Here is a 13,442-nt window from a genome sequence, read left to right on the forward strand (position 1 = left end):
TCTTCCCAGTCTCAGACCTCTCTGTCTTCCCAGCAGAAGGAAGCCAGCTATGGCTCAAAAACATTATCTGAGCAATAGCCTTCATTTATAGATGATAATTCATTTTGTCTTTTCCATTACTTAGAGGAAGTTCAGCTGTAAACTGTTCTTAACTGAGCTAATGGTCTGAAAACCAATAATAGAACGTTACAGACATTAAGACACCTACGCATAATTACGGACCAAAGATTGTTAATGTACTGTTCTTATGCTCTTTAACTAGCGGCGTCGCTCAGTCTGGGCTTAGCACTCTAAAGTAGGGGGTGAAAAAAAAGCAACAACTCGGGAAGAATGTCAGCTCTCTCTGAAAATTTAAAAATCCTGATATTAGTTAAAAAAGAACATCTTGGTCTCTACACAGCTGCGTGGGTGTAGGGAGAATGGAGGCTGTGAAAAAAAATATTGGCACACAGAGTCTTCAAGAACTGCTGTCATTACATCAGCAACGTGGTGGCAGTGGTTAAACCCGAGTTGTTCAGCAAGCGTTTCTCTGACTAGCTCATTTGAGTCTTTTACCATTCAAATAGAGACTTAGAAACCCAATTTTTGAAATAATTCCTATGGAAGGTACATGTGTCATACATGTGAATGTATGTGCTCCTTGCTATCCAGGTGATATGATGAAGGCAGATAACACCCTTTACTCTTCCTGCACGCTCAAAGCATTCAAAAGATGCTGTAATAGCCACCTCTCTTCTGTGGATTAAGTAGTTTCCCAATATACATGTTCTCCAGTGTAGAGAAGGATTAGAAACCTCTCCTTCCACAGATGTCTGACAGCGATTCTCAGTTGCATAGGAACAGAAAATGGAAATATCCTTCCCTTGGAACAATTGCATGAAGCAGAGTATGGGTTTTTCTTTTCTTTTCTTTTTTTTTTTTTTTTAATTGGCATCCCTCTAGTCCTTTCTTTGTACTGAAAGCAAAGGATCTGAAAATAGAGGTTTGTGCAGCTACGTTCAGACATCTATTGTGCTACTATTATTCCTTTGTTAATTGAAGCACAGTGAGGATAGCTGGAGACTGACAATGTTTCTTATTGCCTGTAGTTAGCTAGATCTTGTGGAATGCTGGAATGATAAAATATAGAAGACTGAAAGCTGCCCTTAAGCACCTGTTTGATGTTTTCTTCTTCTGGGCACTTCTTTTTGTCAGCTCCTGCTGTTGTCCTGGAATATACAGTTCTCACATCTATTGTATGTGCATCCAGCTTGCCATCCTGTAAGCTGTCAACAATCGGCGTTAATAGCTACCTTAAATAGTAGTGCCTCCATTCAAATGCATCCAGAAATCTCATACAGAGGGTCTAGAAAAATCTTGCTAAGCCTTAACCTATTTGCTATATGTTGCTCACTTGAAATTTTTAGCTTTCAAAGGCAGATGAAATTCATTTCACGAGTGTGGTACTTTAGGCTAAAGAGGAATTGAAGAGAGCATCTTTTACAGAAGCTGAAGGAAATGAGGAAGCCTCCATTAGGCTTCCTACAAGGCTGTTAAAGAGCTCCCCTCATTGCCATCACCCCTTCCAAACTGGGGTGAATGTGGAGCACAGACTACCAGTTCCTACTTCCTTCCTGTTTTCCAGCTATAAACCTCCATTTTACAGATGTTTTGTTCATGTATTCCAATACGTGGAGAAGAGGAGACATACCTAGTCCGTTAGGAAGCTCTGTGTGTGTTTATTTGATATGCAGTTTCCTAAAGACAAACTGCAGCTTGGTGATAAGCGTTTCTGAAGAGAAGGCGACATCTAGATTTACAGACCCTGATCCTTTTTCAGGCTTGACATTTGAAAAGAACACCCTTATTTTGCATTTGTATGCTCAAACATCTTAAACCGACTTATTGGGAGGCTGAGCACTTCTAGCTGTCTGCATCTCCGAAGCTCTGTGCAAACATTAACTAATGAATCCTCAAAGGACATACGTGAGGCTGGTAGAAAAGGTCACTAGTTAATGAAGTGACTTTTCCAAAGCTGTACAATGAGTCTGTGGGGGAGCTCAGAAGTTTTTTGATTTCTGTTTGGAACCCTGTGCTTTGTCCCAGTGACTCTTAATCCCAGACAAATTCCTGTGGTAAATGAAGTCCTCAGGCCCGTGGATAAACTCTAGTGGTTGACATCTCACTGGGAGATGGCTGGGGTAGTCTCTGCACTGGTAAGTACCAGGAGATCTTTTGGTGGTCGTGTTCTGTAGGGCCAAACATGGAAGGAAGTACAGGAATAACTTCATTTTTCCACTCTACCTTTCCCCTGTGGGAAGATGAAAGCACTGCTGGTGTTCCCTTGCCACAGCTATTTCTTGTCTTACAGATCTACTAGAGCTTGGCTCCAGGTAGTGCCCAAACTTGTAAGCTCTTCTGTGCCCTCTCCAAGCCCTACTTATTTGGGAGGTGTAAGGAACTGTTCCATCCATTATTTGGGCACCATGTATGCCTAGTTTGGCTTCAAAATATCTTTTTTTCTTTCTTTTTCTGGGAAAAGCAGAACCACAGGCAGGGGAGGGAGGATTCCTGCCTCAAGCAGAACCACAGGCTGCAGCATTGGGAGGATTCAGGCTTTGCTTTGTAGGTGAACACTGACGGGAGCCGGTAGCCAAAAGATTAGTGGACCTTCCACTGGGGTTTGGCAGAAGCTCAGGTGCCTTATCTGTAGTGGTGGGTCTTCTGCTTACTTTTTCAGGCTATACCAATGTAGCTTTTTGCCTGACCACGAGTTCTGAAATGATCTTTGTCTTTTCTGGTGTTTTTCCAGCAAGCGGCTCCTCTGTGATGTGGTGATTGTGGCCGAAACTGTGGAGATGGAAGCCCACCGCGTGGTCCTTGCGGCCTGCAGCCCTTATTTTTGTGCGATGTTTACAGGTACTCTTCTGGTGCACCAGACACTGCACTCGGGTTGAACGGGCCATTGCAAACCCAGGGGCTTCTGGTTGTGTCAGTAGGGTTAGATCTGCAGTTTGCTGGTCACCCTTGGGTAATTCCTTGGGTCACCCTTGGGTAACACCCTTGGGTAACCCTTGGGTAACACCCTTGGTCATTCCTTGGGTAAAAGGCACAGTATATGGGTATGGGGGGAGTGGGCAGCATGTGGATAGCACAGGAGAAGGTTACTATGAGGTTTGACTCTCTGCTTTTCGGGTTGGGTTTCACCACCACCCCCCCTCTACCCCCCCTTAACAAGACCTTGGGTTCTCTTGTTAACATCAAGCACGTGTGCAGTGCCCTGAATGTTCATGGTGCACATCAAAGAAGTTGCTGGCACAGAAGTTGTAGTTTCAAGGCTCAGCCCTGCCGATACTGATTTGCAGTGGTGGGCGTTTAATCTTTCATGGCACTTTTTGCTGCTGCCCGAAATAACACCGTTGTTCTCTCGATCCCAGTGTGTTTTAGCAGCCCTGCCTGTGTTTTTGCAGCGTGCAGTCCCGTATATTTTGGTAATGGCTGATGCAACCTCAGCGTGAAGGGAAGAAGAGGACAAAACTAGTTCTCTCTCTGATCTCCTAATCCCTGTAGCATGGGCCCTTTGGTGGCTGTGCCCAGGTGGGGCAGCAAAAAAACCTGTGCCAATCGCAAGGCTGGGGAGTTACCAGTTAAGTCATTCTAGTAAATTAGTTGTGTCAGGAGCTGCTTAGCTTCCTTCTTTTTTCTTGCCCACCTTTCCAGGATAGGAACAGACTTAACCAAATACAAAGAAAATGATTTTATGCTCCAGGGAATGGTTGTTACCGTCCCTCAGCTTCAGCGTAAGTGAGGTTTGGGGATTTTGCCCCTGTTTCGTGTTCCTTTGCCTGTGGGTTGCTGCTGCTTTGTAAAAGCCTTGAGATTAGACCTTGTTTTATTTGCTTTACTGGAAGCAGAACACAGCATTTCTCAGGAAAAAGCTTGTCGTTTGGGAAGCTTTTTTCCCTTTGTGATGGAGGTGGCGGGGAAAAAAACCTCAGGTGTAAACAGATGTCTGAACGTGAGATGAGATGTGAGGTTTAACCGTGGTGGCTTTGTCGGTGTGGTCAGCTAAGGTGGAGAGCATTTCTGTTTCCTGGGGCACTGGAGCGGGTTATTAGCCATGGTGGCGAGGCAGAGGAGCAAACCCTGCTCAGAGCCAACCGTTTGCACCTCGGGGAGGATTTGAGAGCACTCGTGATGCTCATTCCTGATGAGAAGTTTAAAAAAAGAAAAAATTATTGGAAAAACCCCTCTGATCCTTAGAGGTCACCTGAGCGGGAAGGCGGTGGTGCCGGGCTGCTCGTGTTTCCATGGAGGAATTCTCCGGGCCGTGTAATCCCTCACGCTGCCGGTTAAACAGTAATCAGCTAACCGCCGTCATGTGGCCGGCTCCCCTGGGCTGGGTGACAGCCTCGGTGCCCGCCGGTCCCCTCCCCCTGATACGTCCCCGGGGGCAGCAGGTCAGGCAAAGGCCGGTTCTCCCTTGGCTTTTGGGCCGACGAGTCCCAAATTTCTAGGGTCTGAATCTCCCTCTTGCAAAGAGCGTGGGATCTCCTTCCAGCTCTGTGGCTGTTCGTCCTCTGGAAGGGGAGGTTTTAAAATCACAGCTTGAATGTTGGTTGCTTTTTGTGGTTTGGGGTTGGTCTTTTTTTTTTGCATTGCACATCAGCGATGCAGCCCAATGACTGGGGGGCAGCCACGTGGCCTGGGTGTTTGCAGGACCGGGCAGGAGATGCTTGTGCACGCTGAGTCCCCGCTGGAGGAGCCACTTTCTGGGGGTTCGGGGAGCTGGAGAAGTCCCCTGGCAGCTGCATGGTAGTGACTGATGGGTGTAAAGCTCCAAACAGTGGGAACCAAACTGAGACCTGCAGCTCATCCGCCTACACCTGATGCTTGCTCTGCCTGTCCCTGGGGGTCGGGCCTGACTTTGGACTTGTGAATTTCCTTGTGATGACCTTGGGGTCTTTCCTGAACCATCTAGTGGTCCTCTGGTTAGGCATTCCTCTTTGAAATAACTTTGGGAAGTCCAAAACTAAGCAGGCACGTCTTCTGTTTGTATCTTCCACTGCTGAAGGAGGGATGGGACCCAGAACTTGCTGAGTGTCCCTTCCCATACTGGCTTTCTAGAGCCTTTTGGATGGTGACTGGTCCTTGTTGGCACCATTCTGTCGGGGTGATGGGCAACACTATTTTGTATCTGTTTAGAAGAAAAAAACAATCATTTCAGAAAGGATAACGGGTACTGCAGCGATGCTGCTGGAACTGCTCCTGTGTGGTACCTGGGGGAACTTCAGAAGTGCTGAAGGAGGAACCAGCAGCGCAGAAACCTCCCTTGCAGGTCTCCTGTGCTGCTTCACAGCACTCGTCCCGTGGGTGAGAGGCTGTGATTTTGTTATCCAATGCACTCGTATTCTCCTACAGCACATTTCTGACTTAAGAGAGAGCAAAAGCTGTGTCTGTGCACTGGGAAGCCTCTCTGGAGTGCGGTATGGAGGAGGCAGGGCAAGCTGCGGTGCTGGGTAAACACGGCACCGTGAGCTGCTGCAGTTTCGACTGTAGCTTATCTTGTGACAAAGCAGGAGAGCTCTGCTCTCTCCCGGCCCTCGTGAGCAGAGGGGAATGGAGAAAAGCGCTGCTGGGTGTGGAGCGTGATGCATGAAGAAGCCCTTCGCGAGGGGCTGGTGCCTGCAAAGTCTGGCCCCTAAAGAGAGTCTGCTTGGAGCCACTCTGCCTGTTTTACCTGCCTTTGCTCCCTCCTGGCCTGTCCCTGGTGTCTGCCTGGCCGCAGCGCTGCAGGGATGGGGTCTGTGCAGCCCCTCGTCCAGGGCAGCCCTTTCTCTGTGCAGCCTTTATGTATGAGAGACGATGCAGGTGCTTTGCGTTCTTCTGTAATTAAGGTGTCAGGTAAGGCATGAGTCTGAGTTACGAAAGACATCCTGGGGGCTGGGTTTTGTGGGCTTTGAGGTGTGGGTTTTTTTTTCCTGAAGGGATGTGGGATGAGATGCCTTAATTGACCTGTTCTTTACAGCTTGCGTTTGCCTTGGGTCTGTGCTTGGAGCAGGGGGCAGCTTGTTGCCCGCTCCAACCCCTGCCGTGGTTCGTTTGTGCTGTCTTCAGGTTCTTCCTCACTCCGCAGCGGTAGGGATGTGTCTGGAGCAGCATTCCCTGGCACGTAGCAGGCACTCGATCACGCCAGCATGGCTGGAGGGGTCGGATCCCATCACACGAGACTTTCTCATGGCACGCAGCACGATGCCAGCGCAGAGCCAGGGGAGGCCGTTTGCATGCAGGGCTGGCAGCTTGCTGGTGGGTGTGGAAGCCCACACAGCCTTTATTTTTGTTCCCTGTGTCACATGAACGCCACAAAGACAGATGATGCTGTGAGATCGGGCTCTTCAAGCTATTTCTATATCGATCTCTGGGTGTGAGTGCCTCTGAGCCCCTACTCTGCCCCAAGGGTCCCGGCGAGCACTCCAGGGCTCCAGCTGCTCCGCTTGCCCCCCCCTTGTGCCCATTGGGTTTGGCTGGGTGCTCCTTACAGGCACCCCCAGCTCCATCTAGGCTGCTGGGGACTGGTCTGTTCTCAAAAGCCCCCTCCAATCTCAGGAGACGGGTCTTTTTGGGGAGAGGAAGTGTGTGAAGATGACAACATTTATTTTGTCAGTTAAAAAGTCCTGCCTGCTTTGAAGACCTCCCAAATGTAGGTCATTTATCCCTTTGTACTGTACATCTGTATTCATGGGCTTCTCTGAATAATGTTTCATTATTTAACTTTAAAAATTGAATTTGGGGCAAATATTATTTCTGTTTACTTTTCCCTTGGGAAGTTGTTGGCTCTTCTAATACTTACGGTCTGACCCCATTCCTGTTATTTACCTCCTTATTGGCCTAAGTGAAGCCTGCAGAGTTCAATTTCCAGGATCCAGATTTTGCTCAAGCTCGGACCCCCTTTAGCATCTGACTCTGTGCTGTGCACTTAATATGCCCGGCCACAGCTTGTCGCACACTGTACAGCCACGTAGGCTGTAATTACTTCTTCCATAGGCTGCAGGAACTATTTTTCCTCTTAATCCCACAGCAGTACTGAGTCACCAGATTTCTTAGAGTAGTGATTATTCATTCCCGGGTTTAAGATTTGACATTTCTTCACGCTCTCCTTTGTTTAGCTTTGTTTTTTGATTTACCGTTTTCTTCCTGCTTGGGAGTTCGTTCTTTCTTTGTGGTTCCTCAAGATCTTGGCGATTAAAACCTAGGTGAGGTCACCGTGTGCGTGGACACTGGAGGGGCCCCGGGGAGTCCTTTCACCTCCCCACAGCATGCTTTCGTTCCTGGGACGTGCTCCTCTTATGCTCTGGCTATGTGTGTGTGGTGCCTGCACAGTGTTGGCCACAGCAGCGCTGGGGAAGGGGCACATAAAGCACTGATTCATGTATGGGCTTTTATACAGATAGGGGTTTGGCTTCTGCATCCATAGGGGAAATTATTGCTCTAGTTCTGCATGTTTGGGGTATTTTTTTCAAGTTACGTATTTGGAGAAAAGATATAGTTTAGATCCAAAGGCTGCCTTGCTTCTGAGGTGCGAGGTTGGGAAGGCGAGAGATGAGAAATACGTCTTTGTGCCCAGATGTGTTGTGTAAGGTGTAACTGTGTGGACAGGTTATGGCAGGGTGATTTAGGAGAGAAGCTTTCAGCGCACTGGGTGTCACTGCTGGCACGTGTGCTCGTTTTCCTCAGCAGGTTTCAGGTTCTTCCGAAAGAAGGAAGGTAAGGCTGCCTTGCTTTTATTGTAGGGTAAACCATGAAGCACCCTAACTCAGCTGTTGCAACTTATTCATCTACCTATATATGTGTGTGTGTATATATATATATAATTTATATATATATAAAATAAAGAAAAAAGCCCTCGTAAGTCTTGTCCACAGCGTCTTTGAGTCTGCCTCTATGATGAGACATGGTTGAGGGTTACACTGTATTTGGGTTGGTTTTTTTTTTTTTTTTTCACTAGTGTCTTCAAATGTTGAGGTGATTTTTAGGTGGCATTAGGAAGCTTCTGGGAATCTCGCTGGTTGTCCTTTGATGGTCAGGGATAGTGTCAGGGCAGTCTTTTTAGTCAGATACCAGGAGGATGTGCTGGATGTGTGGGGAGCAATGACGTTCTTGTAAAGCAAACTCTAACTGTCCTTTTGAAATGAATTTCAGGAGACATGTCTGAAAGTAAAGCCAAGAAGATTGAGATAAAAGACGTTGACGGGCAGACGCTGAGGAAGCTGATTGATTACATCTACACTGCTGAGATTGAGGTGACGGAAGAGAACGTGCAGGTAGGTCTGGTTCAGCGCCTCCTGTGGAGACCCAAGTAAAAAGCTTGAAACTGAAAGGCACAAGGTCCTTCGCGGGCGAGTGATCTCTTCAGGCTGCAGAAAGTAAAAGGTTGAGCTTGAAAAGAGCTACTTCCAGCCTCTGTTTAGTCTGCAGGCACTTTGCTGCTTTCCCTGCGCTTAAGTCGTGTTGCATTTAGCTTTTGTGTGGAGCTCTTTTAACGAGAGTAGGCATTTGCCTTCCAAGAAGCTGTGCTGACTTGTGGGTCAGTCTGTCGAAGGTCAAAATAGACTCAAACAAGCAGTGAGTCAAATGTTGTTTTAAGGTCATGGCCAAGGAATCTGGCTGTTAGTTTTGAAATTCTTCTGGGTAGTTTGAGTTGTTTGGCAGAGCTTTGAGTGGAATATATTGCTCAAATGAGGGCATTCTTTCTTTTTCTTTTTTTTTTTTTTTTAAGTGTGTGTGTGCTCTTTCTTGAGGTTCTTTGTGGTAAATATTTGTCTAGAAGTGGAAAGAGTAATTGAAAGGCAGCCCACAGTTAAAGCAGGATGCTCAGGAAGAGAGCGTTTTGCCATGTCACATGGCTGTGGCTGCTGGTGAAGCTTTCTCTTTGACTCTGCTTGTATTTGTGGTAAGAAAATGGCTGTGCACTTAGCCACTGATTTCTGGAAGGGATGCTGGGAGCTCATCTCTGGATGTGCTTTATGGTTGGTCTCTGTTTTTGTTTGCAAGTGGCTGGTTGAGTTTGTCTTCCCTTCCATGACTTGGATGCTGGGCAGGGTAACAAGTCTGGGCCTGTGATGCCGGAGAGAGAGAGGCAATGCTGCTGCGTGCTCTATGTTGACCTAATTAAGACGGCAAAATTAGCCTGTTTCTGCTTGAAATTAGGTTCTTGCTGTGGACAAGCTGCTGAAGGGCCTGGAGAATAAATCTTATGAAGAGCGGTTGAAGGAGCTGGGACTGTTTAGTATGAGGAAGAGGAGGCTGAGGGGAGACCTCATCACTCTCTACAACTACTTGAAAGGACGCTGTAGAGAGGTTGGTGCTGGTCTCTTCGCACAGGTAATTAATGACAGAACAAGAGGGAATGGCTTCAAGCTCCAGCAGGGTAGGTTTAGACTGAACATTAGGAAAGAATTTTTCACAGAAAGAGTGGTCGGGCATTGGAATAGGCTGCCCAGGGAGGTGGTTGAGTCACCATCCCTGGATGTGTTTGAGATGTTTAGATGTGGTGTTGGGGGATATGATATAGGGAAGAACTTTGTAGTGTAGGGTAGATGGTTGGACTCGATGATCCCAAGGGGTCTCTTCCAACCTGGATGATTCTATGATTCTATGACAAGGTGTGCTTTTGTGTTCCAGTCCCTCAGGGAGGGCACAGGTCCTTTCTGTCCCATAGCATGTCACTCTTCCTGCAGGAACTTGGACAAAACTCTGAGCTATGTCCATGTTCTGCCATCCTTCATGTTCTAAGTCTGTGGGTGCTTTTTCTTGCCTCTTCTGCCCCACAGTTTTACAAACTTGACCTTCTGGCATGCTCTCAGCCTGGCAGTTGTCACATTGGTAGAAGTGTGGACCCCGGTTGCCCTATGGTGAGGCTGTGCAAGCCAGCCTGCTGGAGACCAGCAGTGAGGAGACCTTCAAGGTGCCATCACAGCAAAGCAGCTAAGGCTCAAAGCCTGCTAAGGGTCGCCTGGGCTAGTTGTCTGCTGTGTAGCCCGAGCTTAATTAACAGCCTATAGTCAGGATCATAAGGAGCTGTGATGCAACATCGTTTGAGTAATACATAGTGTGTGGGGGGAAGGAGTTCCTTGGACCTCTGGGATCTTCTGTTGCTGGAGGAAAAGTGACTCTTACACACTCTTAGGCTGGTCCCTCTTCCTGTGGGAAATGTGAAGACTATATCCACGTGTTTTCCAAAACGTATGCTTTCCTTCCATGTTGCTGGTCTTCAGGTGGCCCAGAAGCACCCACTCGGCATGTGGGACGTGCTGAGCTCAGGCTACCATCTGGTGTGTTGGCCCCAGTCCGTCTGCCATGAATGGAGCTCTCTTGAAGTGCAGACGTGTGCTCTGGATGTTTTCCCATGGGAGCATTTCGGAGCTCGAGCGTGGCTGCAGCTGGGTGTAAGCAGCGCTGTGGGAGCATCTCAGTCCGGCACTGCTTTGGCAGCAGAGACCTGCCCAGAAGGTCTATGAAGAAGTCCAGATGTTACCTTTTCTGAGCAAACGGAATGCTGTGGTTTTGAGTAAAACCTAAGCAAAGCCTGCGTTGTGATGGCCTACAGATTACAAAGAGTTAAAGTGAGAGCCCTGTCTGTATTTTGGCTCCCGTCTCTCAGACAGTAGGATCAAAAAATATAAGTTTGGTGAATGCTAAGGTTTGGACATAAAGTTTTTTCCCAATCTAAAAAACAGGTCCTTTTTTCTACATGATTTATTTAAATAACCACCCTGTGAATAACTATAAGCTGGAGGTAAATTAATTCATGGGAGCTGAGAAATGAATCTGATCTAAACCAAAAGTAACTGACTAGTTTAAATTTTATTATTTGTTACAACATTCATGTTGAAAATGTTTTATGGAATTTATTATCATTTTGTGATGAAACCAATAGAAAGTTTAAAGACAAATTTTCACCCTCTCTCTGGGTGTTTTACTCCTGACCAGGATGCCATAAATAGGTTAATATTCATCTGCAGCCATAGGAAGAAAAGTTTACAGAAAAGAATATTATGTGATTCCTTGGAAAGGCTCACATCAGTGAAGGCAAACAACATGAACAACAACGTATGAAGCTCCTCGCGGTCTCTGGTTTGCGTTAGCACTGTCAGCCTTTGGAAGGAGTGGGCAGGTTTGGTCCCTTGTCACACCGTCAGCCATCGGGCTGGAAGGATGCCTCGGTAGTACTGGTCTGTGTTACTTCACAACGTTCCTTCACGGTCTTGTTTGAACGTGGTGAGACTTTCTCTTCTCCCAGCAGGTACCTCCTGAAGTCTCCTGTTGCCATACCATGAGCTCTAATTTTCTAGCAGGGTGAGGGTGCGTTTTAAAGGGGTTTTGTGCAGTTTGACACACAGGTTTTTCAGACTTCTTCAACAGCTGGAAGAAGCAATTCCTGGGTATAGGTGCCAGGTAATTCCATTGTAGAAACTACAAGAAAATGGCATTGACTGAACAGACGCAGCCAAGCTACTGAAACATGTGAATAAATGAAAAGACAAATTCTTGTCAGTGAGCAGAATTAACATGAGAAAAAGATGGAACAGCAAAGGTAACATGGGAGTGCAGGAATGAGTGTTCCCAAGGGTGCTCAAATCCTGAGCCATGCCCTCCCCTTCACAACAACAAGCCTTTTTCACAGGATTTTTGTTGTTTCTTTTCTAATAGAAACTGGTCTCTTTTTTCTTTTGGTATGGTGGTCAGGAAGTGAGACTCTTTTTTTCTAAGCACGTATTTTTGTAGCTGATTGTCATTTCATTGCACAAAGTTATTTTTTTTAAGTGAGGAAGGATGTGTGTACAAGGGGCCAAGCCTGTGTAGTCAGTTCCAGGCATCGTCTACGTAGTGAATTACTGGGAGGATAAAGGGGAATTTCGGTCCGCCCTAGCTCCGTGAGGGAGAGCACTGAGCCCAGGTGGGACCGAATACCTCTCTTCTAGCTCTGTTGGGAGTATGTGGGTGAGAATTGGCCCAACAAATGCAATCTTCTTTTATTCATTGGATCTTCATTTTCACAGTGAAATTTCAAGGCAACACAGATGCGGTAGTAGGAAGGCTCAGGGGTGAGGGATGATAGAGAGGCTTCTGTGCCGAGCATTTGAGATTTAACCTCTCACTTGTTTGGAAGGCGTGGAGCAAGGAAGAATTTCTGTCTTCATTGCAGTCACGTTGTTGTCTCAGGAAAATCCATCCTGGGATTTCTGTCCCGACTGCTTTCTGTTGTTCCTTTTCTGTTGCACCCCACATTTGAAGGTGGAGCTTGATAAATTTGTTAGGAAGATGGTTGTGCTGTACAGTTTCTGTAAAAGAGGAAAACTAAAGGGAGCGACTTCACAGGTGCTTATGTGCAGCCCTGGTTGGCTTCAATGGAAACCACATGCACGTCAGAGCACAGGGCCTGCTGCTCCATACCTCTATGGAATAGCTGGCTGTTTTAACATCAGATCCTTGAATTTTTCGGTTAGGTCTTGATTTTGCAGCTGAACTGGCTGCCTTTCTGCTTGCTTTACAACACTCATATCAAACCTACCAGCTCAGCGAAGAGTGATGGCAGCAAGGTCCAGTGATGGAGAAGAGGCTCAACGTGGTGTTCTTGAGCAAAGCTGAATGAAGGGGAGATTTGGGAGGAGACTTTTCGTTCTCCTGGGCTGTCCTGTGAAGGCACCTGGACTTCTGGCTCTAGACAGTGAATACAGTCCCTCTTCAGTGTGTCCTACCTATCCTTACTGATGGCACTTAATTACTTGCAGGCAGCCTGTGAATTACCCTCCCAATTAAGAAAGTCATTACCATTAGGGTTGTAATGATTCACCCAGAAAAGTCATGATTAACCTGACTTCACAATTAAATTCTTATGAATGAGGTGCAGCATACCCTTTGTGGTGTGTCCTTGTATACTAACACAGTTTGAGGTATGGCTCATATAGAAAGAAGAGCGAAAATGTGTCTGGGAATCAGCTGCCTGGAGGAAATAGGTGTTGAAACTGTCAGATTTGCAGACATAATAGTTGTAATAAAAAATGGCTTGAGAGAGAAAGGAGGAAAAAAGCTTTGCTAGAAGCTGTAGCATTTCCTTTTCAGAAGTGTGCTTCTGCACCTCAGCTTTCCCTAGGGACTTAGGGCTTCAAAACAAAGGCAGGAGAGTATCTGGCAGATGCAGTTTTAATGATAAAGGAATGATAAGTGGGTCAGTTCATCTCCCTCCCCCCTGTTCACTCCAAAATCAGCAACTATAGCAGGTGAAAGCCCAGAGTGAAGCAGAGGGTCTTTCAGCTCAGCTTTAGGAGGTGCAATAAATCAGGGCTACCTTCCTCCCTGGAGCAAAAGCTCCTTGCCATCACCCTCCTGGAGTGCCCTGGTCAACATCAGGGCTGACTTCTCTGGGCTCTTACAGCAGTTGGGTTGGGGGCCCTTCCTCGGCC

General features: G+C 46.9%; 1 protein-coding gene across 1 annotated transcript in view; it reads left to right on the forward strand.

The window, feature by feature from the left end:
- The window catches only part of KLHL3 (kelch like family member 3), a 48,985-nt gene that overhangs the window by 8,833 nt on the left and 26,710 nt on the right, over window positions 1-13,442 (forward strand). Inside the window, exons 3-4 of the mRNA XM_074155459.1 lie at window positions 2,792-2,898; window positions 8,179-8,300. Of these exons, the coding sequence (XP_074011560.1) occupies window positions 2,792-2,898; window positions 8,179-8,300 (229 nt within the window). The remainder of the gene's footprint in view (window positions 1-2,791; window positions 2,899-8,178; window positions 8,301-13,442) is intronic.

The sequence above is a fragment of the Numenius arquata genome, chromosome 11 (assembly GCF_964106895.1).
Source record: "Numenius arquata chromosome 11, bNumArq3.hap1.1, whole genome shotgun sequence".
Classification (NCBI taxonomy): Eukaryota; Metazoa; Chordata; class Aves; order Charadriiformes; family Scolopacidae; genus Numenius; species Numenius arquata.